At 48.9% G+C, this 25,457-nt stretch overlaps 1 protein-coding gene across 3 annotated transcripts in view; it reads right to left on the bottom strand.

Moving 5' to 3' along the window:
- The window catches only part of RAD9A (RAD9 checkpoint clamp component A), a 321,575-nt gene that overhangs the window by 72,871 nt on the left and 223,247 nt on the right, over positions 1 to 25,457 (bottom strand). For all 3 annotated transcript variants that reach the window (XM_063958518.1, XM_063958519.1, XM_063958521.1), the window contains one exon: positions 7,567 to 7,673. In XM_063958518.1, coding sequence (XP_063814588.1) covers positions 7,567 to 7,673 — 107 coding nt within the window. The remainder of the gene's footprint in view (positions 1 to 7,566; positions 7,674 to 25,457) is intronic.

Raw genomic sequence — 25,457 nt, 5'->3', positions numbered from 1 at the left:
GACTGAGTACACAGAAGAATATATGTATTGGATAAATACTGTGTATTACTATATTATGAGATCCAGACGCACCTAGCCCATGGGTTACAGAATATAGTGAGACAGTTATATATGGGAAACACAGAGTGAAACCACACAGCAGATACAGGCACACAGTCACCGGTAATGCAGAAATTATTATCACAATAAAGCTGCACTGTATAATTATACATATATACAGTATATATCACAGCGCGGTCCGTGACCGGAGGATATATCAGAATACTCGTACATTATATTTTGTAAACAGTACACTTTTTCTCAACTAACACTGTCTGTGTGAAGACATGTAGGATACTCAAGTGAATGTAAAGTTATGGCTCTGTATGCAGGCGGATTTACATGGAACACTTTGCCCTGCAGTCCCAGAGACCAGCTGCTGCTGCTTATGCTACAGAATGGCGCCCAGTGTCTCTGTGAGGGAATGAGGGGGAGTATGAGGCAGCTCAAGGGCGGGAAATCTGCGAGGAGATGGTGCCCTGGGCCAGGGGAGGGGTTACAAGTCAAGCGCCGGCTCCCTTATGCTGGACTTCCACCCCAGGTACTAGCGAGTCTTATTAAATGGGGTGATAGTACACCTGACCTGTACTCAGATGCCCTGGTGGTCTAGTGGGTTCTCTGCTCGGTGACAGAGTCCACGCCAGGTCCGCGACCGGTCTCCCTAGGCCGCGGACGTAATGCGATTTAATGGCGGGTCCCGCCTGGGGGACCCTCTTACCTCCTCTCCGTAGCAGCCACGCGAACCAGGAGAGCAGTCTGCGACTCTGTGCCAAAGCTGGGACGTCTCCGCTGCAAGCACCCGGGAACTGAGCTGCGGGAGTATGCAACGCCGCTTGGGAGGTGATGGAACTGCAGCACTGAAGTGTCACCCTGACATACAGCGGTGCAGCCCAGAGAAGAAATCTCCTTAGAAAAGCTTTTTCAGGACTGCCCAGTGCAGCCCTCCTGTTAGGTTACCTGCTGCTGCAGGCACCAACTCGAAACTGAACTCTCAGTGCCTGGAGGCGGGGTTATAGAGGAGGCCCCAATGCATTCTGGGACAGCCTAAAGCCTGTTGGTGCCTCTGGATCAAGATTCACTCTACACCCCAAAATTTCCCTGTGGAAACCAATGTAACAATTTTTGTTTTGCCTTTGCAGTTGTTCCCCTGCCTGTCATTGTAAAGGCTGAGAACACACACTTACGAAACACAACCAAACATAGTAGAGTTTTGTAGATATAGAGCTAGGCAGGAGATAGAGGGAAGGTCCTCAGAGGCTAAAGTATCAAACTTGTAGAACTTAGCAAACGTGTTGGACCCAGACCAAGTAGCTGCTCGGCAGAGCTGTAAGGCTGAGACACCCCGAGCAACCGCCCAGGAAGAACCCACCGACCTAGTAGAGTGGGCATGTACTGATCTAGGAACCGGCAAACTTGCCCTAGAGTAAGCATGCTGGATAGTAAGCTTGATCCAGCGAGCAATAGACTGCTTTGAAGCAGGACACACCATTTTATTGGGATCATAGAATACAAACAGCGAGTCCGATTTTCTGTGACGAGCTGTCTGACAGATTTTCAAAGCCTGTACAACATCCAAGGACTTTGAAGTGGAAGAGGTGTCAGTAAGTACTGGAACCACAATAGGCTGGTTGATGTGAAACGCAGACACCACCTTTGGAAGAAATTGCTGACGAGTTCTGAGTTCAGCTCTATCTTCATGAAAAATCAAATAGGGGCTCTTGTGAGACAACGTAGAGGTAGAGGCCACGGATCCTCCAGAAGTATGTCCAGTAGATCCACGTACAAAGCCCTTCTTGGCCAATCCAGAGCAATGAGAATTGCCTGAACCTTTTCCCTTTTTATTCTTTTGAGAATTCTTGGGATCAGTGGAAGTTGTGGAAACACATACACCATCTGGTAGGCCCATGGACCAGAGCGTCCATCGCCACTGCCTGAGGGTTTCTCGATATGGAACAATACCGCCTGAGTTCCTTGTTGAGACAAGAGGCCATCATGTCGATTTGTGGAGTTCCCTACTGACGTGTCACGCAACCGAACACCTCCGGGTGAAGGCCCCACTCTCCTGGGTGGAGGTCGTGTCTGCTGAGGAAATCTGCTTCCCAGTTATCTACTCCCGGAATGAAGATCACAGACAACGCCACAGCGTGTCTTTCTGCACAAAGGAAAATCTGTGTTACCTCTGACATTGCTGCTCTGCTTTTCGTTCCGTCCTGTCGGTTTATGTACGTTACCGCCGTCACATTGTCCGACTGAACCTGGATCGCCTGATCTTGAAGAAGATTTGCTGCCTGTAGAAGGGCGTTGCATATGGCCCTTAGTTCCAGAATGTTGATTGGAAGAATGGTTTCCTGACTTGACCATTCTCCTTGGAAGTGTTCCCCCATGGTAACTGCTCCCCAACCTCTGAGGCTTGCGTCTGTGGTTAACAGATCCAATTTTGAATCCCGAACCTCCGGCCCTCGGTCAAATCCGGAGCCACCACAGCAGAGAAATCCTGGCTTTTGTCTAACAGGTCCAGCTGGAAGGGTCTGGCGTGAAACCTTCCGTACTGCAGTGCCTCGTAAGCGGCTACCATCTTTCCCAGGAGGCGAATGCAGATATGCACCGAAATCCGGGTTGGTTTGAGAACATCCCGCACCATCAACTGGATCACCACTGCCTTCTCCAATGGAAGGAATACCTTCTGTACTTCCGTATCCAGTACTATCCCCAGGAACGGAAGCCTCCGTGTTGGTTCCAGGTGAGATTTCGATAGGTTCAGAATCCACCCGTGATCCCGGAGAAGCCGAGTTGAGAGGGCAATGCTGTCCAACAAGCGCTCCCTGGATGGTGCCTTTATCAGCAGATAGTCCAGGTATGGAATTATGTTCACTCCCCGTTTGCGGAGGAGGAACATCATCTCCGCCATTACCTTTGTGAACACCCACGGAGCCGTGGAGAGGCCAAAAGGCAGAGCCTGAAACTGGTAGTGACAGTCCTGTAAGGCAAACCTGAGATTAGCCTGATGAGGCGGCCGATCGGGATATGAAGGTATGCATCCTTGATATCCAGAGACACCAAGAATTCCCCTTCCTCCAGACTCGAGATCACCGCTCTCAGAGACTCCATCTTGAATTTGAACACCCGTAAATGCGGATTCAACGACTTGAGGTTTAAAATGGGTCTCATCGAACCGTCCGGTTTCAGTACCACAAACAGGTTGGAATAATACCCTCTGTTCTGTAGCTGAGGTGAAACTGGAACAATGACCTGAGTCTGTATCAGTTTTTGAATTGCATCCTGTACATTTATACTTGCCTCCTGAGAAGCTGGTAAAGCCTGACTTGAAGAATCTGTGAGGTGGGAGGTCCTGAAACTCCAGTCTCTATCCCTGGGCAATGAGCTCTTTGACTCAGGGATCCTGGTATGATGTCGCCCATATGTGACTGAAATCTTTTAACCGGCTCCCACCTGCCCGTCTTCCAGGCAGAGAGGTCCACTGTCATGCTGAAGGCTTTGAGGAAGCAGAACCGGAATTCTGTTCCTGTGAACCTGCAGTTGCTTGTTTTCTGGGTTTACCTCTATTGCCTTCAAAGGCAATAGAAGAACCCTTTGCTTTATTTTTAATTTTTGCTGTCCGAAAGGACTACAGAGTTGGAGCAGAATCACCCCCTTTCTGGAATCCGCATCCGCCATCCACTGATGTAGCCATAGGACCCTGCATGCAGACACTGCCATGGTCGTGGTGCGTGCATTGAGCAATCCGATTTCTATTATGGATTCCACCATAAAATTTGCAGAGTCCTGTATATAGTGCAGGAGTAAAAGTATCTCACCTCTTGGTAAGGAATCTAATCCCTCAATTAGGTTACCTGACTATGGCCCTAGTGATCCAAGCACAAGCTATAGTGGGTCTCTGGGCCACCCCCGCAGCTGTGTATACAGACTTGAGAGTGGTCTCAATCTTGCGGTCAGACGAATCCTTTAAGGAGGCTGCCCTCGGGACAATCTAGATACCGATGCGTCAACAATCGGTGGGTTTCACCATTTTTTCCTATCATCCTGAGGAAAAGTTTAGGATGTCAGTAAACTTTTAGGGATCTGATACTTCTTGCCAGGATTAACCCAAGTTGTTTCAAATAGGGAATTTAATTCCTTAGATGCAGGGAAAGTAGCAGAGGATTTCTTTTTTACATTAAAATAAGATTCCTCCTCATCCTCTGTCGCTTTGTCAGGAATGTGCAGGACATCTCTAATAGCTTCTATCAGGGCCTGTATTCCCTGTGACAAAGCTGCATACCCCCTTCCCGAGTCCACCTCACCCTCCTCAACGTCTGATACATCATCATCAGTATCAGTTTGCAGGATTTGGGCCAGTGTACGCTTTTGTGGACAAATGCCAGGTGTCTGAGACGCCGGAATGGCCACTGAATCTCTATTCATCAGGTCATCCACCGACTGTCTTAAGTATTGCGTCTCCTTCTCATTTTGGGATAATTTATGGGAAATATTTGAGATCATCCCTTTCAATGAATCTAACCATACAGGTTCAGATCCACTAGCCTGAGAATGTGTACTATCCTGAGTACACTGCAGTGATCCCCCCAAGTGAGAAAAACACTCTGCCGTGCATGACACACTCCTTTGACATAGTAAAATGTGAAAGAACCCACACACACAGGACAATAGGTTAAAAGCACATTTAACCCACACAGAGCCCCCCCAGGGTGAGACAGAGTATGAAGGAGCACCTATAGCTAATTTCCAAGGTTAGCTGGGTAGCACACTAAGCGCCCTTAATAGGGGCTTAGTATACTATTATTGATCCCCCCCCCCTTGCTATGACCCCCTGGTACCGCTGTGGTGTTCTGGTGTCTTTGTGGAGGAGCAGCGCTTCCCTGCCAGCCTGCCTGTGTATAGCTGCAGAGGGAAAATGGCGCTGGTGAGCGGCTGGATCCGCTCATAGTGAAGCCCCGCCCCCTTAATGGTGCGCGATTTTCCCGTTTTTTAATACTGGCTGAGGTAATATTTCTGCTCTACAGTGTGTTAAAACCACTGTAAGAGGTATTGCCAGTGTGGGTATTAATAGTTATGGCTTCAGCTCGCCCCTCACAGCGGACCACGCAGCACCCTGCATGTTTATGAAGCCTGGAGCCGCAGCCTTGTGCCGCCATTACAACCGGCGACCCGCTAACTGGGACGCCGGCCACCTACTCACCACTCTTCTTACTTCTGGCTCTGTTAGGGGAGGCGGCGTGCTGCGGGTCTGTACGCTCGCCATGGTGGTGCTTGCGAATAGGACCCTCAGGTGCTCAGTGTCTTGTCAGCGGGGAACGGGACCATTAACCCTAGGGCGGTTGGTCCGTTCCTCCCCCCCCCCCCCCCCCTAAGTCCCACGAAGCAGGCAGTCTGGTGCCAACCAGACCGGCCTGAAAACAAAAAGTTGAAAATAAATGCAGAAAACTCTTCAGGAGCTTCTCAAACGTGACTGGCTCCTCCGGGCACATTTTCTAAACTGAGTCTGGTAGGAGGGGCATAGTGGGAGGGGCCAGTGCACACTATTGATTTCTTAGAGTGCCCAAGGCTCCTGGTGGACGTCTATACCCCATGGTACTAATGTGGACCCCAGTATCCTCTGGGACGTAAGAGAAAGTTACTAACCTCTTCTGAAAGCCTCAGGGCTGAGGCTGTCTGGTGTGGGTAGCAGCGCTTCTCATATAAGCACTGTTTATCCCTCTCCCGCGCTCCGAGGAAAACCAGGCACCCGGACCCCACTTCTCACATAAGTGGGGAAGGGTTATCCTGAGGCCAAGAAACAAAAAGTAGAAAATAAAATCATATAAAAATAAATCCAGGCTGGAGCTCGGCCAAGTGTGACCAGCTCCCTCAGCACAATTCTAAAACTGGGGGCTAATGGGGGATAGAGGGGGAGGAGCTTTTACACATCTTTAAAATTTGAAGTGCCAGGCTCCCTATAACCACCCATCTATACCCCAGTGTCAGCATGTTCCAGTTTCCCCTAGTGGCTGACGGAGACATATAGTTAAGGGAGTGGTAAACATAGAAACATAGAATTTGACAGCAGATAAGAACCACTTGGCCCATCTAGTCTGCTCCTTTTTTTTATCCTTAGGTAACCTCAACCCTTTTTGAACCTTAATTCTTTGTAAGGATATTCATATGCATGTTTAAATGATATTCATATGCCTATTCATATGCATGTTTAAATTGCTCAACAGGAGGCTAGTCAACTTATCCACTACCCTTTCTGTGAAGTAAGTTTTCCTTAAACCATACACTGAACCTGACTCCTTCCAGTTTCAGTGCATGTCCTCGAGTTCTAATACTCCTCTTTTTTTGAAGAATGTTTCCCTCCTGAACTTTGTTAAATCCAGTTTCTATCATGTCCCCCCTTTCCCTTCAAACTATACATGTTAAGATCTTTTAGCCTTTCCGGGTAAGTTTTAAGATGTAGGCCATGCACCATTTTAGTTGCCCTTACACTCTCTAATGTATTTATATCCTTCTGGAGATATGATCTCCAGAAGTGGACACAGTATTTCAGATGGGGCCGTACCAATGACCTATACAGTGGCATTATTACTTCTTTTTTCCTGCTACTGATTCCTCTGGCTATGCAACCAAGCATCTGACTTGCCTTTCTCATTGCTTTGTTACATTGCTTCCCTGCCTTTAAGTCACTTGAAATAGTGACTCCTAAATCCCTTTCCTCCTCAGTAGTTTCCATTATAGTACCCTTGATACTATGTTTAGCCTTTGGTACAATCAGAAGTATAAAGATGTGTGTAACACTGCACTGGGCTGGGCTGGGAGTACAAAAGATTGAAAACTAGCCAACATTAAAGTTAAAAAGTTATCATTAAGCCTGTAGCTCGGAATCAATAAGACACAGCAAATCACATTTTCAAATGGGAAACAGTTTTCTTCCTAATGGAACAGCTATGCTAACAATGGGTGTTCTTTTAATTTATTTATAGAAGGACCAGACTGGGCTAAGTCTTATAAGTGTAAATGTATATAAAAGAAGGAGCTTGAGGTGAGATTCAAGACCCGGATAAGGCACAGAAGATACACAAACAGTGACAGGGAGAGGGTGTTATTAGCCAGATGACATTACACTGATCAGGTATGTGCCTAAGTGCTTGAATTGGTTTAGGACTTTGCCGGCTTTAAGCAGCATTTTTTGTTATGTGGCTGGGAAAACGCCTGGCTACAGACACTTAAAATGTAAATTTCCTTTTAAATTTGTGAAGCCGATACACAAACTAAAGATCACTAATAATTCCGATACTGTATTGTAATAAAAAGCTAGCCAGGTTTAGGTCAATGTCTTGATAGTTACTTATTTTTTTCCTCTGTGATTAAATCCTATACAGAGTAGCCGATCTTAAATAATTAACACTACAGTTTAAAATATAAATTTCAAGTCAGTGGGACATTTGGAAGGAATGGGGACATATGCGACTAAGAGAGATGGTAGGATGTTTAAGTAGTTAATGTCTGAATAAAGTCTGAATGACGTCTCACCCTGAACTCACGCAGACAAAAAGTGATCTCACTCGGTTTCTGTAGCTGAAAGTCCAGGAATTCCTCCCTGCTCAGGGACAGTTCTGTCAGCATTGCCTTACTGGGGTCTGGAGGGAAAAAAAAAAGAAAAAAAGAAAAAGATATAAACATTACTAAAAATACACACTCACACAATGTTGTTGTAGTGCATGCAAAGTTATGAAAAAAGCCTTTTACAGATCCACTCTCTGAAACGTACAAAAAAATAAAATGAACACAGAGAACAAGATATCAATTTTACATTTAAAATACAGCTAAAGAAGAGTTATTTAAGAATTATGATCCCGCTGTAGGCAGTGAACTGTACGTGCTTGCTGTGATTTACTTGTAAGAGCATACATACAGTATGTTCTCTGTTTAATGGAATACTCCATATTGTTGAGTCTACTGCACACCATTACCTTGGTAGGTACATGGACTGTTCTGTAAACCAGAAACGATTGAGAACTTACTTTATCAGAATTTCTACATTGCTGTCTTATCTATGTTACTATAATGTCTTGTTTTATTACTATGTTTATATGGGTTGGAGATGGAATCCTGGCGGTCGGGAATCCGGAGGTCAGAATACCAACACCAGGATCCCGGCAGCGGGGTGAGGGCTAGAAAGCCCCTTGCGAGCTTGTTGCGCTAACCATGCTGCGGGATTGGTGGCTTGCTGTGCTTGCCACAGGTTCTATTCCCACTCTATGGGTGTCATGGACACCCACAAGTGGGCGCAGCTGTCCACATTCTAAGCAGTCAGAATCCCGGCTTCGGTATTCTGACCGCTGGGATTCCGACCTCCGGATATTAACTACATCCCCTTTATATCACATTTGGAAAACGCTGCAAAATATACTAGTGCTATATAAATTGTTAAAGAAATAAGTGTATATAAACTGCACATTTAAATGAATAAATAGATAATTTAATATCCAACATGCAGCAAGTTGCAGCAATGGATACTTAAGTATCAAAGCAATTCAGTATTGACCCGGTGCAAGGACAGCTGTCCCTGCAATCCCTAATAGTGCTACCTGAGTACATGCTTGCGGACGGCCGCAGGGCACACAGTGCAGAGACAATGGAGGGATCCAATCGGATCCAGTACTTCTCCCCATAGGAAGGAGCGGGCTCCTGGAACCAACTCCATCTGAAAAGTTTTCGTTTTAAAAGTCTGATGGTTAGGTGGCTCTATCAGGTCCCTAATAATGAATACAGTTACTAAAAACATTCGTAAATTGGCGTTTCCATATGTGTAATGTGCCCATAAGGGATCGTGAATAAGCTCCTTTATTAAAAGTACAATTCTATTGAATGTTACAGAAACAAGTTCAGATTTCAACGACAACAAAAATAAGATTTTACTCACCGGTAAATCTATTTCTCGTAGTCCGTAGTGGATGCTGGGGACTCCGTAAGGACCATGGGGAATAGACGGGCTCCGCAGGAGACTGGGCACTCTAAGAAATATTTAGTACTACTGGTGTGCACTGGCTCCTCCCTCTATGCCCCTCCTCCAGACCTCAGTTAAGGAAACTGTGCCCGGAAGAGCTGACATTACAAGGAAAGGATTTTGGAATCCAGGGTAAGACTCATACCAGCCACACCAATCACACCGTACAACTTGTGATAAACTTACCCAGTCAACAGTATGAACCACAACAGAGCATCAAACAATGGATGCCAACATAACATAACCCTTTATAAAGCTATAACTATATACACGTATTGCAGAAAGTCCGCACTGGGGACGGGCGCCCAGCATCCACTACGGACTACGAGAAATAGATTTACCGGTGAGTAAAATCTTATTTTCTCTAACGTCCTAGTGGATGCTGGGGACTCCGTAAGGACCATGGGGATTATACCAAAGCTCCCAAACGGACGGGAGAGTGCGGATGACTCTGCAGCACCGAATGGGCAAACACAAGGTCCTCCTCAGCCAGGGTATCAAACTTGTAGAACTTGGCAAATGTGTTTGAACCCGACCAAGTAGCTGCTCGGCAAAGCTGTAATGCCGAGACCCCTCGGGCAGCCGCCCAAGAAGAGCCCACTTTCCTTGTGGAATGGGCTTTCACAGATTTTGGATGCAGCAATACAGCCGCAGAATGAGCCTGCTGAATCGTGTTACAGATCCAGCGAGCAATGGTTTGCTTTGAAGCCGGAGCACCCAGCCTGTTGGATGCATACAGGATAAACAGCGAGTCAGTTTTCCTGACTCCAGCCGTCCTGGTTACATAGATCTTCAAAGCCCTGACTACATCAAGCAACTTGGAATCGTCCAAGTCACGAGTAGCTGCAGGCACCACAATGGGTTGGTTCAAATGAAAAGATGACACCACCTTCGGCAGAAATTGCGGACGAGTCCGTAATTCTGCCCTGTCCATATGGAAAACCAGATAGGGGCTTTTACATGACAAAGCCGACAATTCTGACACACGCCTAGCCGAAGCTAAATCCAATAGCATGACCACTTTCCACGTGAGATACTTCAGCTCCACGGTCTTAAGTGGCTCAAACCAGTGGGATTTCAGGAAACCCAACACCACGTTGAGTTCCCAAGGTGCCACTGGTGGCACAAAAGGGGGCTGAATATGCAGCACTCCCTTAACAAACGTCTGAACCTCAGGAAGAGAAGCCAGTTCCTTTTGAAAGTAAAAATGGATAGAGCCGAAATCTGGACCTTTATGGATCCCAACTTCAAGCCCATAGTCACTCCAGACTGTAGGAAGTGCAGGAACCGGCCCAGCTGGAATTCCTCTGTAGGGGCCTTCCTGGCCTCACACCAGGCAACATATTTTCGCCATATACGGTGATAGTGTTTTGCCGTCACGTCCTTCCTAGCCTTTATCAGCGTAGGAATAACTTCATCCGGAATGCCTTTTTCCGCTAGGATCCTGCGTTCAACCGCCATGCCGTCAAACGCAGCCGCGGTAAGTCTTGGAACAGACAGGGCCCCTGTTGCAGCAGGTCCTGTCTGAGAGGCAGAGGCCATGGGTCCTCTGTGAGCATTTCTTGTAGTTCCGGGTACCAAGTCCTTCTTGGCCAATCCGGAACAATGAGAATTGTTCTCACTCCTATGAGAGGAAGAGGAGGAAACACATAGACCGACTGGAACACTCACGGTGTTACTAGTGTGTCCACAGCTGTCGCCTGAGGGTCTCTTGACCTGGCGCAATAGCTTGGTAGCTTTTTGTTGAGACGGGATGCCATCATGTCCACCTGTGGCAGTTCCCATCGATTTGTAATCTGCGTGAAGACTTCTTGATGAAGTCCCCACTCTCTCGGGTGGAGGTCGTACCTGCTGAGGAAGTCTGCTTCCCAGTTGTCCACTCCCGGAATGAACACTGCTGACAGTGCTTGCACGTGATTCTCCGCCCAACGAAGAATCCTGGTGGCTTCCGCCATCGCTACTCTGCTTCTTGTGCCGCCCTGGCGGTTTACATGAGCCACTGCGGTGATGTTGTCTGACTGAATCAGCACCGGTTGGTTGCGTAGCAGAGGCTCCGCTTGACTCAGGGCGTTGTATATGGCCCTTAGTTCCAGGATATAAATGTGTAGACAAGCCTCCTGACTTGACCACAACCCTTGGAAGTTTCTTCCCTGAGTGACTGCCCCCCATCCTCGGAAGCTCGCATCCATGGTCACCAGGACCCAGTCCTGTATGCCGAACCTGCGGCCATCGAGAAGGTGAGCACTCTGCAGCCACCACAGAAGAGACACCCTGGCCCTGGGGGATCAGCCGATGCATCTGAAGATGCGATCCGGACCGCTTGTCCAACAGATCCCACTGAAAGATCCTCGCATGGAACCTGCCGAAGGGGATGGCTTCGTATGACGCCACCATCTTTCCCAGGACTCGCGTGCAGTGATGCACCGACACCTGTTTCGGTTTTAAGAGGTCTCTGACTAGAGTCACGAGCTCCTGAGCCTTCTCCGTCGGGAGAAACACCTTCTTCTGGTCTGTGTCCACAATCATGCCCAGAAAGAGCAGACGTGTCGTAGGAACCAGCTGCGACTTTGGGATATTCAGAATCCAGCCATGCCGCTGCAACACTTCCTGAGAGTGTGTTACGCTGATCAGCAACTGCTCCCTGGACATCGCCTTTATGAGAAGATCGTCCAGGTATGGGATAACTGTGACTCCTTGTTTTCTCAGGATCACCATAATTTCCGCCATTACCTTGGTAAATATTCTCGGTGCCGTGGAGAGCCCAAACGGCAACGTCTGGAATTGGTAATGACAGTCCTGTACCACAAATCTGAGGTACTCCTGATCAGGTAGATAAATAGGGACATGCAAGTAAGCATCCTTGATGTCCAGAGACACCATAAAATCCCCCTCTTCCAGGCTTGCAATGACCGCTCTGAGCGATTCCATTTTGAACTTGAATCTTTTCAGATAAATGTTCAGGGACTTTAAATTCAATATGGGTCTGACCGAACCGTCAGGTTTCGGTACCACAAACATTGTGGAATAGTATCCCCTTCCCTGTTGAAGGAAGGGAACCTTTACCACCACCTGCTGGAGATATAACTTGTGAATTGCCGCTAATACTACTTCCCTTTCCATGGGGGAAGCTGGCAGGGCCGATTTGAGGTAACGGTGAGGGGGCATCACTTCGAATTCCAGCTTGTATCCCTGAGACACAATCTGTATAGCCCAGGGATCCACCTGTGAGCGAACCCACTGGTGGCTGAAATGTCGGAGATGTGCCCCCACCGCTCCTGGCTCCACCTGTGGAGCCCCAGCGTCATGCGGTGGATTTAGTGGAAGCCGGGGAGGACTTCTGCTCCTGGGAACTAGCTGTATAGTGCAGCTTCTTTCCTCTACCCCTGCCTCTGGCAAGAAAGGACGCACCTCTGACCTTCTTGCTTCTTTGTGATTGAAAGGACTGCACTTGGTAATATGGTGCTTTCTTAGGCTGTGAGGGAATATATGGCAAAAAATTTGACTTCCCAGCCATAGCTGTGGAAACTAGGTCCGAGAGACCGTCCCCAAACAATTCCTCACCCGTGTAAGGCAAAACCTCCATGTGCTTTTTGGAGTCGGCATCACCTGTCCATTGCCGAGTCCACAGGACCCTTCTGGCAGAAATTGACATTGCATTTATTCTAGAGCCCAGTAGGCAAATGTCCCTCTGGGCATCCCTCATATATAGGACAGCGTCTTTTATATGCCCCAGGGTCAGTAAAATGGTATCCTTGTCTAAGGTATCCAGCTCCTCAGACAGATTATCTGTCCATGCTGCTACAGCACTACACATCCAGGCCGACGCAATCGCCGGCCTCAGTAGAGTACCTGAATGTGTATAAACAGACTTCAGGATACTTTCCTGCTTCCTATCTGCAGGATCCTTTAGGGCGGCCGTATCCTGTGACGGCAGGGCCACCTTCTTAGATAAGCGTGTCAGAGCTTTATCTACCCTAGGGGAGGATTCCCAGCGCATCCTGTCCGTTGGCGGGAAAGGGTACGCCATAAGTAACCTTTTGGAAATCAGCACTTTCCTATCGGGGGAATCCGACGCTTTTCACATAACTCATTTAACTCATGTGAAGGGGGAAAAGTCACTTCTTGCTTTTTCTCCCCATACATATAAACCCTCTTGTCAGGGACAGGGTTTTCCTCTGATATGTGCAATACATCCTTCATTGCTATAATCATGTAGCGGATGGCTTTAGCCATTTTAGGATGCAATTTTGCATCATCGTCATCGACACTGGAGTCAGAATCTGTCGATATCTGTGTCAACAATTTTGGATAGTGGGCGCTTCTGAGACCCTGACGGCCTCTGAGATGTAGGATCAGGCATGGGCTGAGACCCCGACTGTCCCAAGGCATCAGCTTTATCCAACCTTTTATGCAAGGAGTTTACATTATCATTTAACACCTTCCACATATCCATCCAATCGGGTGTCAGCGGAGACACGTCATTCATCTGCACTTGCTCTGCCTCCACATAGCCCTCCTCGTCAAACATGTCGACACACGCGTACCGACACACCACACACACAAGGGATGCTCTATATGAGGACAGGCATGGGCTGAGACCCCGACTGTCCCAAGGCATCAGCTTTATCCAACCTTTCATGCAAGGAGTTTACATTATCATTTAACACCTTCCACATATCCATCCAATCGGGTGTCGGCGGAGACACGTCATTCATCTGCACTTGCTCTGCCTCCACATAGCCCTCCTCGTCAAACATGTCGACACACCAAACACACAAGGGATGCTCTATATGAGGACAGGACCCCCACAAGGCCTTTTGGAGAGACAGAGAGAGAGTATGCCAGCACACACCCCAGCGCTATATGACCCAGGAATCACACAGTAACTTAGTGTTTACCCAGTAGCTGCTGTATATATGAGTAAAGCGCTAAATTTATGTGCCCCCCCTCTCTTTTTACCCTCTTTCTACCGTGAGTCTGCAGGGGAGAGCCTGGGGAGCTTCCTCTCAGCGGAGCTGTGGAGAGAAAATGGCGCTGATGAGTGCTGAGGAAGAAGGCCCCGCCCCCTCAGCGGCGGGCTTCTGTCCCGCGATTTTGTGTAAAATTAATGGCAGGGGCTCATGCATATTACAGTGCCCAGCTGTATATATGCTGCTTTTGCCAGGAGGTAATCAATTGCTGCCCAGGGCGCCCCCCCCTGCACCCGACAGTGACCGGAGTGTGTGGGTTAGTGTGGGCGCAATGGCGCACAGCTGCAGTGCTGTGCGCTACCTCATGTGAAGACAGGAGTCTTCTGCCGCCGATTTTGACGTCTTCTTGCTTCAACCCGCCGGCTTCTGTCTTCTGGCTCTGCGAGGGGGACGGCGGCGCGGCTCCGGGAACGTTCCTGTGTTCGATCCCTCTGGAGCTAATGGTGTCCAGTAGCCTAAGAAGCGCAACCTAGCCGCAGTTAGTAGGTTTTCTTCTCTCCCCTCAGTCCCACGTAGCAGAGAGTCTGTTGCCAGCAGAAGCTCTCTGAAAATAAAAAACCTAACTAAAATACTTTCACATTAGCAAGCTCAGGAGAGCTCACTAAAATGCACCCAGCTCTGTCCGGGGCACAGATTCTAACTGAGGTCTGGAGGAGGGGCATAGAGGGAGGAGCCAGTGCACACCAGTAGTACTAAATCTTTCTTAGATTGCCCAGTCTCCTGCGGAGCCCGTCTATTCCCCATGGTCCTTACGGAGTCCCCAGCATCCACTAGGACGTTAGAGAAACTGGGATGTCAAATAGCGGTGTAGTATGGTACGCCGGCGGCCAGGATACCGGCACCGGAAACCCGACCGCCGGCATACCGACAGCTGGGCGAGCACAAATCAGTATATAAAGATTATAGTATTCACTTCATATTACAGATCTCCAATAAGGTTTCTCAAGTCTTCAACACCAAATAAAAAATAGCATAAATAGAATAATTAAATAGGTTTCTTTCGGAATGGTAAAACAGGATTTTAAATACTTACTGGTAAATCCTTTTCTCGTAGTCCATAAGGGATATTGGGGACAGAATTAGTACGATGGGGTGTAGACAAATCCAAAGGAGCCAGTGCACTTTAAATTTCTTCAACTGGTGTTCTGGCTCCTCCTCTCTATGCCCTCTCCTACAGGTCAGTTATAGGTAAAACAGTGCCCGAAGGAGAAAAGACATACATAAGAGAAGGAAACATGACAACAAGAAGTGTGGTGAGATTTTCACACTAGCACACCATAACATAACCGGGCCAGCAATGGCTGGCAACAGAAAAACAGCAACAGCTGAAAAGGAAACACAGAACAGATAACCTGGCAGAGGTCACAGCACAGAGGCGGGTGCTCAGTACCCCTTATGGACTATGAGAAAAGGATTTACCGGTAGGTATTAAAATCCTATTATCTCTAGCATCCATAAGGGATATTGGGGACAGAATTAGTATGATGGGGACATCCCAAAGCTTCCAGAACGTGCAGAGACTGCTATAGCACCGCCTGCCCAAACTGGGTATCCTCTTTGGCCAGGGTATCAAATTTGTAGAATTTCACAAAACTGTTCTTTCCCGACCAGGTAGCCGCTCGGTACCGACCTTGTAGAGTGGTCCTTCAGTGACTGAGGAACAGGTAAGACTGCCGACACTGTTGGATAGTAAGCCTAATCCAATGACCATTGGTCTGCTTTGAAGCAGGACAACCCTTTTTCTGCGCATCATAAAGCACGAATAAAGAATCCGTCTTCCTGACCCGAGCTGTGCGCCTGACACAGATCTTCAAGGCACCACAACAGCCAAAGACTCCGGAGGAGCCGAAGCGTCAGAACAAACGGAACCACAATAGGTTGAACGCGGTGACAACCTTCGGCAGGAACTGCTGTCTAGTCTGGAGCTCTGTTCTGTCCTCATAAAAGACCAAGGGGTATATTTACTAAGCTCCCGATTTTGACCGAGATGGTGTTTTTTCTTCAAAGTGTCATCTCGGGAATTTACTAAACTCAAATCACGGCAGTGATGAGGGCATTCGTATTTTTTTTACGGCTGTGTATTAAAAATACGAATGAATACACCATCGGTCAAATACGACTGTTTTTTGATACAACTCGGTAATTTACTAAAAAGTGTATTTCACAAACACTGCCGGCAATAGCCAAACACTGCCGTGAAAAAATACAAATCGTAAAAAAAGCAGTTTCAAAACAGACCTGCTTTTTTTTTACCGTGTTCTGATAGGCATGCACGGATCCATGAGATCCGTGCATGGTTATCAGTGGGAAGGGGTGGGAAATAGTGTAAAAGTCGGAAAAATAAAATCCGTGGGGTCCCCCCTCCCAAGCAAAACCAGCCTCGGGCTCTTTGAGCCGGTCCTGGTTGAAAAAATATGAGGAAAAAAATGACTGGGGTTCCCCCATATTTAATTAACTAGCACCGGGCTCTGCGCCTGGTCCTGGTGCAAAAAATATACGGGGGACAAAAAGCGTAGGGGTCCCCCGTATTTTTTACACCAGCACCGGGCTCCACTAGTCAGAGAGATAATGCCACAGCCGGGGGACACTTTTATATAGGTCCCTGCGGCCCTGGCATTAAATCACTAACTAGTCACCCCTGGCCGGGGTATCCTGGAGGAGTGGGAACCCCTTAAAGCAAGGGGTCCCCCCCCTCCAGCCACCCAAGGGCCAGGGGTGAAGCCAGAGACTGCCCCCCCCATCCATGGGCTGCGGATGGGGGGCTGATAGCCAGGTGTAAAATAAAACAATATTGTTTTTTGCACAAGAACTACAAGTCCCTGCAAGCCTCCCCCGCAAGCTGCTACTTGGAGAACCACAAGTACCAGCATGCGGGGGTTAAACGGCCCGCAGGTACCTATAGTTCTTCTGCAAAAACAATACCCAAATAAAAACAGTACACACACACACCTTGAAAGTACAACTTTATTACATACATTCCGACACACACATACTTACCTATGTTCAGCTGCCGACTCGGCCCACGTCTCGACGTCGATTCCAGGGTACCTGAAAATAAAATTATACTCACCTAAATCCAGTGTGTCCTGTTCTTTTTTTATAATCCACGTACTTGGCAAAAAAACAAACCGCATACCCGATCCACGCACTGAAAGGGGACCCATGTTTACACATGGGACCCCTTTCCCCGTCTGCAGGGACCCCCCCTGACTCCTGTCAAAGAGGGTCCCTTCAGCCAATCAGGGAGCGCCACGTCGTGGCACCCTCCTGATTGGCTGTGACCTCCTGTAGTGTCAGTGTGGCTGTGCAGTGAAGATACAATGTAGCGCATAGGTGCTCCATTATATCCAATGGTGGGAACTTTGCGGTCAGCAGTTGACCGCGAGTAACCCAGTGGCGTAACTTGAAATTTTTCTCCCCCAAGCCAAAAAATCCTTCGGCGCCCCCCCCCCCCCCCATACCCCCCGTAATTGGCACTAGCAAAGGTAGAAAAATGCGCGCGCGCCTGCGCAAAAAGGGTGTGTGGCTTTGTCGAAATGGGCGTGGCTTTGCGTGGAGGGCGTGGCATTGCAGGAAAAGACTACCTTATACCCCAGTTTTGCAACCTGCACGCCCAGACGTTGGCCACCACAGGAAAGAAAAATAATCCTGATTCATACCCCTTACATTATTTGTCATTTTTCCTCCTTATAGTAATGCCCAGTATACATTATTCCATATACTGCAATGGCCCTTAGACATTATTCCACACACAATAATGCACATGACACAATATGCACACACTGTAATGCCCCAGACACATTATGCCACACACCGTAATGCCTGTGACACATTATGACAGGAATCGCAATGCCCGTTATACATTATGCTACACACTGCAATGCCCCTGATACATTATAGCACATACAATGTCTGTGACACAATATGACACACACCACAATGATCCTGAGACATTATACCACATACCACAATGCCCGTGATATAGTATACAACACACCGTAATGCCTGATACATTATGACACACACCGTAATGCCCATTACACATTAAGTTCTACAGTAAGGGTTCTAATTACTTTTAAATTACCTGCTCGTTGCCAGGGGTTTCATGCTCTTGGTTCCATGCACGGTGCCAGGGGTTTTCATGCTCAGGGTGTCATGCTCGTTGCCAGGGGTTTCATGCACTGGGTGTCATGCTCGTTGCTAGGGGGTAGTGCTTGTTGCTAGGGCCATGCTCCCAGTGCCACATATGCCCCCAGTGCCAGATATTCCCCCACAGTGCCAGGTATATGCCCCTAGTGCCAGATATTCCCCCACAGTGCCAGGTACATGCCCCTAGTGCCAGATATTCCCCCACAGTGCCAGGTACATGCCCCCAGTGCCACATATACCCCCCCCCCCCAGTGCCACATATGCCCCCTCAGTGCCTGCTCCCCCCAGTGCCAAATATTCCCCCACAGTGCCACATATGCCCCCTCAGTGCCTGCTCCCCCCAGTGCCAAATATTCCCCAACAGTGCCAGGTATATGCCCCCAGTGCCAGATATTCCCCCACAGTGCCAGGTATATGCCCCCAGTGCCAGATCTGCCCCCACAGTGCCAGGTATATGCCCCCAGTGCCAGATCTGCCCCCACAGTGCCAGGTATATGCCCCCAGTGCCATATCTGCCCCCACAGTGCCAGGTATATGCCTCCAGTGCCAGATCTTCCCCCCACAGTGCCAGGTATATGCCCCCAGTGCCAGATCTGCCCCCACAGTGCCAGGTATATGCCCCCAGTGCCAGATCTGCCCCCACAGTGCCAGGTATATGCCCACAGTGCCAGACCTGCCCCCACAGTGCCAGGTATATGCCCCCAGTGCCAGATCTCCCCCCCACAGTGCCAGGTATATGCCCCCAGTGCCAGATCTGCCCCCGCAGTGCCAGGTATATGCCCCCAGTGCCAGATCTGCCCCCACAGTGCCAGGTATATGCCCCCAGTGCCAGATCTTCCCCCCACAGTGCCAGGTATATGCCCCCAGTGCCAGATCTTCCCCCCACAGTGCCAGGTATATGCCCCCAGTGCCAGATCTGCCCCCCACAGTGCCAGGTATATGCCCCCAGTGCCAGATCTTCCCCCCACAGTGCCAGGTATATGCCCCAAGTGCCAGATCTTCCCCTCACAGTGCCAGGTATATGCCCACAGTGCCAGGTATATGCCCACAGTGCCAGGTATATGCCCCCACGGTGCCAGGTATATGCCCCCACGGTGCCAGGTATATGCCCCCAGTGCCAGATCTGCCCCCACAGTGCCAGGTATATGCCCCCAGTGCCAGATCTGCCCCCACAGTGCCAGGTATATGCCCCCAGTGCCAGATCTGCCCCCCACAGTGCCAGGTATATGCCCCCAGTGCCAGATCTGCCCCCCACAGTGCCAGGTATATGCCCCCAGTGCCAGATCTCCCCCCCCCCACAGTGCCAGGTATATGCCCCCAGTCCTAGATCTGCCCCCCACAGTGCCAGGTATATGCCCCCAGTGCCAGATCTGCCCCCCACAGTGCCAGGTATATGCCCCAAGTGCCAGATCTTCCCCCCACAGTGCCAGGTATATGCCCACAATGCCTGCTCCCCCCCCCATGTGTTGGAGGGACACTGAGCGCATCGCACGTCTCTCCTGCGTCCCTCCTGGCTCTCCCCCCGGCTGGTCTAATAAAGGAAGTGCCGGTTCGTGAGCCAATCAGAGCTCACGAACGGCACTTCCTTAGACCGGCCGGGGGAGAGCCAGGGAGGGACACTGGAGAGACGCGCGATGTGCGTTCCGTGTCCCTCCAACACAGCAGGGAGGGAGAGGAGACAGCAGATTGACATGCGGACGCTCGTCCGCATGTCAATCTGTTCTAAGTCAGTTGCGCCCCCGCAGCCCCTCGCCCCCAAGCCACCGCGAGGACTGCGGGGGCAGTAGTTACGCCACTGGAGTAACCTCAACCACTGACCGCAAAGGTCCCACCATTGGATATAATGGAGCACCTATGCGCTACATTGTATCTTTACTGCACAGCCTCACTGACACTACAGGAGGTCACAGCCAATCAGGAGGGTGCCACGACGTGGCGCTCCCTGATTGGCTGAAGGGACCCTCTTTGACAGGAGTCAGGGGGGGTCCCTGCAGATGGGGAAAGGGGTCCCATGTGTAAACATGGGTCCCCTTTCAGTGCGTGGATCGGGTATGCGGTTTGTTTTTTTGCCAAGTACGTGGATTATAAAAAAAGAACAGGACACACTGGATTTAGGTGAGTATAATTTTATTTTCAGGTACCCTGGAATCGACGTCGAGACGTGGGCCGAGTCGGCAGCTGAACATAGGTAAGTATGTGTGTGTCGGAATGTATGTAATAAAGTTGTACTTTCAAGGTGTGTGTTTACTGTTTCTATTTGGGTATTTTTTTTGCAGAAGAACTATAGGTACCCGCGGGCCCATTTAACCCCCGCATGCTGGTACTTGTGGTTCTCCAAGTAGCAGCTTGCGGGGGAGGCTTGCAGGGACTTGTAGTTCTTGTGCAAAAAACAATATTGTTTTATTTTACACTTGGCTATCAGCCCCCCATCCGCAGCCCATGGATGGGGGGGGGGGGGGGGACAGCCTCGGGCTTCACCCCTGGCCCTTGGGTGGCTGGAGGGGGGGACCCCTTGCTTTTTGTCCCCCGGCTGTGGCATTATCTCTCTGACTAGTGGAGCCCGGTGCTGGTGCAAAAAATACGGGGGACCCCTACGCTTTTTGTCCCCCGTATTTTTTGCACCAGGACCAGGCGCAGAGCCCGCTGCTGGTTGATTAAATATGGGGGAACCCCAGTAATTTTTTCCTCATATTTTTTCAACCAGGACCGGCTCAAAGAGCCTGAGGCTGGTTTTGCTTAGGAGGGGGGACCCCACGCATTTTTTTTTTCGACTTTAAACTATTTTTAATTTTTTTTTAAAGATGCACAATGAAACCCTGCACGGATCTCACAGATCCGGCCGAGTTTCATTGTTTTAATGTCGGCAGTGTTTTACTATTCACTCCCGTAAAACACTGCCAAAAAATACGAATGACATTGACATCGGAAAACTCGAAAATGTAAATAACGACAGCTTAGTAAATGAGTCGTAATAAATTCAAAAAGTTGCAAAATTACACATTCGATGTCATTCGTGTTTGAACTTTAATCTCATTCTGAAAAATACGAATTTTTGTAAATATACCCCCAAATATGGACTTTTACACGATAAGGCCTCCAATTCTGAGATGCGTCTAGCAGAAGCCAGGGCCAATAACATCACTGTCTTCCATGTGAGGTACTTGTCTTCTACCGTCATCAGAGGCTCAAACCAGGAGAACTGCAGAAATTTCAACACTACATCCAAAGCCCAGGGTGCTGTGGGCGGCACAAAGGGAGGTTGTATGTGGAGTACCCCTTGTAAGAAGGTCTGAACTTCTGGCAGCACAGCCAATTTCTTCTGAAAGAAAATTGAGAGAGCTGAAATCTGGACCTTAACGGAACGCAGACGTAAGTCTTTTTTCACACCAGCCTGCAGGAAACGTCCCAAATTAAACTCCGCAGGCGGAAACGCGCATTCTTCGAACCAAGAGACATATCTCCTCCAGATATGATGATAATGTTTTCACGTCACAGTTTTCTGGCTTGCACCATAGTGGCAATGACCTTTTTGGAAAGCCCTTTGTGAGCTAGGATATTCCGCTTAACATCCATGCAGTCAAATGAAACTGCTGTAAGTCCGGGTAGACTAATGGTCCTTGCTGGAGAAGATCCTTTCTTAGCTGCAGAGGCCAAGGGTCTTCTATGGACATGTCCAGAAGCGTTGCGTACCACACCCTTCGGGATTCAGGATTGCTTGGACACTAATGTCTGATCCGTTGGAGCACCCTTGCGATCAACAAAATTGGAGGAAATAGGTAGACCAGCCAGTAAGGCCAAGGCGATGTCAGTGCATCCACTGCACTCGCCTGAGGGTCCCTGGTTCGCAAGCAATAGCAGCGAAGCTTCTTGTTGAGGCGAGATGCCATCATGTCGATTTGCGGGTATCCCCACCTGTCAACAACAATCTGCTGAAACACCTGAGGATGTACTGTAATTCTCACTCCCCCAGGGTGGAGGTCGCGGCAACTCAGGAAGTCCGCTTCTCAGTTGTCCACTCCTGGAATGAAAACTGCGGACAGCGCTCTTGCATTTTTTCTTGCCGCACAGAGAAGTATTTTTGACACTTCTCGCATGCAGGGCCTGCTTTTTGTCCCTCCTTGTCGATTGATGTATGCCACTGCTGTGGCGTTGTCCGACTGAACCTGGATCGCCTGATCCCTGAGTAGAGGGGAGGCCTGAATTAGAGCATTGTAGATAACCCGAAGTTCCAGAATGTTGATCGGAAGTAGGGCCTCTTGGGCAGACCACCTGCCCTGGAACTGCGCCCCTTGGGCGACAGCTCCCCATCCTCTCAGGCTCGCATCAGTCGTAAAGAGGATCTAATCCTGAATCCCAAAACTTCGACCTTCCAGCAGGTTAGAAGGCTGTAACCACCACAGGAGTGAAATCCTGGCCTGGGGTGACAGCTGAATCATTCAGTGCATCTGAAGATGTGAACCGGACCACTTGTTCAGGACGTCCTATTGGAAGGGTCTGGCATGGAACTTGCCGAACTGCATTGCCTCGTACGAGGCCACCATTTTCTTCAACAATTTTATGTAAAGATGAATGGAAACTGCGAACTATCTCTTGAAGTGTTCTCACCTTGTCCTCTGGGAGGAACACTCTCTGAACTACAGTATCATACTTTGTGACGGTTCCAGATGAGACTTCTGTTGACTGAGGATCCACCCGTGGTGAGACAGAAATTCGATAGTGCAATCTATATGGAGTAGTAGAAGCTCCCTGGAACTTGCTTTTCTTAGGAGATCGTCCAGGTAAGGGACAATGTTGACTCCCTAGACTAAGCTGGAACATCATTTCTGCCATCACCTTCGTGAACAAACTCGGAGCTGTAGACAGGCCGAAGGGCAATGCCTGAAACTGGTAGTGATCGTTCAATAGGGCGAACCGTAGATAGGCCTTATGAGGAGGCCAAATCGGGATATGGAGGTAGGCGTCCTGGGACACAAGGACAGGGCCGAAAGTAGGATTTCTGCCACCCAGGGCAAGGTAGTCATTTGCCCCCCCCCCCCCCCAAAATAAATAAATAAATAAAGAAATAAAATAAATCTATATAAGAATAAAAAAATATATAAATGTATAAAAAGTATATTTATATTTTTATAAATATATATATATATATATATATATATATATATATATATATATATCAGAACTTTTTGACATGAAAAATTGCCTTAGCAATTTTAGCAGGGACCTGCATGTGTGGGTGGTAGGTGCACACATACCTCCCATTCTGCAGGATCTCTCTCCTCCCGTCCGGCTCTCCGGCTGGCGGCAGGTGCATCCTTGGCAGTACACAGACACACGTTACTGCACGGCTGGGACAGGAAGTCGCACTTCCGTGAGAGGAGGTGTGCAGTGGGATCCCAGGGGATTGACCCCACTCACAGGCCGGGCTGTTGGGGAAGAAGTATAAGGGGGAAGGATTGGAGGCACTTCAGCACAGCTTCCCACCCCACCTACAGAGCAGGGCCGGATTAGGCCTTTGGGGGGCCTGCGGTACTTAAGACAAGGGGGCCCTCCCTCTCTTTTCAGCTTGTCCCCATGGCTGTGCCCGCTGTGAATGTGCCTCCTCACCTCACTCCTTCATGAGGCAGCAGCTGCACGGGCCCTTCCTTCACTCCTTCACTTGTGCCTCGGCAGCAGCCCTCCATCCCCTCCACCCCGTGTCCTGCTTACCCCAGTAGCGCAGAACAAGCACGGGGAGGTCACAATAGAGGGGATGTCAGCAGCCAGCCGGCTCTGCTACAGAGGAGAGAGACTTCCTGCTACACCGCGCACAGCACACTGCAGAGAGGAAATTTAAAGTAAACTACAGCTCCCGAGGGCTGCTGGGAGCTGTAGTTTATTTTCAGTTTACTCACAGAAATGCGGCAGCTCTGACGGCTCTAAGCTGCTACGTTGCCGCATAGGGAGAGCATGTTAGGGGTCTCGGCGCCCCCTCCAGTCCGGCGCGCCGGTCGCCTGTCCCCCTGGCCCCCCTAGTTACGGCTCTGACAATGAATTCTTGTTGTTCCAGGCCCGTGATCACCGCTCTCAAAGATTCCATCTTGAATTTGAAAACCTTCAGGTAAGGATTCAAGGACTTCAGATTCAAAATGGGTCTCACAGACCCTTCTGGTTTTGGCACTACAAACAGACTGGAGTAGTAACCATGTCCTCGCTGTAGCAGGGGTACTGGAACAATGACCTGGGACTGGACCAACTTGTCGATGGCCAGTAGTAGCATAACACGCATATTTCCCAAAACCGGCAAGCCTGATTTGAAAAATCGTTGGGGAGAAGCACCGTCAAACTCCAGCTTGTAACCCTGAGAGATAAGGTCCCTTACACAGGCATCTTGGCAGGAACCATCCCAGATGTGGCTGTAGTGACGTAACCGAGCTCCCACCACGAGATTATCTCCTGGTGGATGGGCATCGTCATGCCGAAGTCTTTGCGGAAGCTGAACTGGTGCTCTGTTCCTGAGAGCCGGCAACGGATGGTTTCTTAGGCTTACCTCTGAAGCCTCTAAGCTGCATTGGAGGCACGCCAGGCCCTAGATCGAAATCTGGAGGACCGAAAGGACTAAGTAGACGGTCTCGGGTTTGTACGCCTAGCAGGCGGAGCCCCTGAAGGGAGAAACATGGATTTCCCAGCAGTAGCTTTGGAGAGTCATGCGTCCAATTTACCTCCGAAGAGCCATTCACCTGTGAAGGGAAGAGATTCCACATTACGTTTGGAATCAGTGTCTGCAATAGACGCAACTATATGGCTCTGCGTGCAGACACAGCCATAGCAGTGAGAAAAGGAGTGAGGGAGTGTGATCAAAGGCGCCTAATAATTTAGGAGGAAAGTTTAGAAGTGATATACATAATAAAATATTGAATGAATAAACAAAGTTGCAATTATACTTAGGGGTTCTTTTAGATGCTCTCAATCAGTTATCCGTCTGTGGTATAAATCCTCAGAGAGTCCTCAATTGATATGTAGAAACAAAAAAATTTGAGAAAAAACAATGTGTAATACAATTAATGAGTAAATGTCTTATAAAAATGGTGTCCAGAAAATGAGGCCCTGGTGAATGAGGGACTTGATAGTAGGAAGGATAGAATCTCGCCACCAAATTTTCCTAGAGTTCAAGACGTACCGAAACTCACATAGTGTATAGTAGGAGCAAACATATAACGGTATCTTTATTCGATCAAGTAATTTTAGGTACAGCGTACCTCACTCACATGTCCAGTCGATGTTCTCCACATATAAAGGTATCTTTCAAGGTCTTTTAG

This window comes from Pseudophryne corroboree, chromosome 3 (assembly GCF_028390025.1).
Source record: "Pseudophryne corroboree isolate aPseCor3 chromosome 3, aPseCor3.hap2, whole genome shotgun sequence".
Lineage (NCBI taxonomy): Eukaryota > Metazoa > Chordata > Amphibia > Anura > Myobatrachidae > Pseudophryne > Pseudophryne corroboree.
This window is presented reverse-complemented; position numbering and strand designations above follow the sequence as displayed.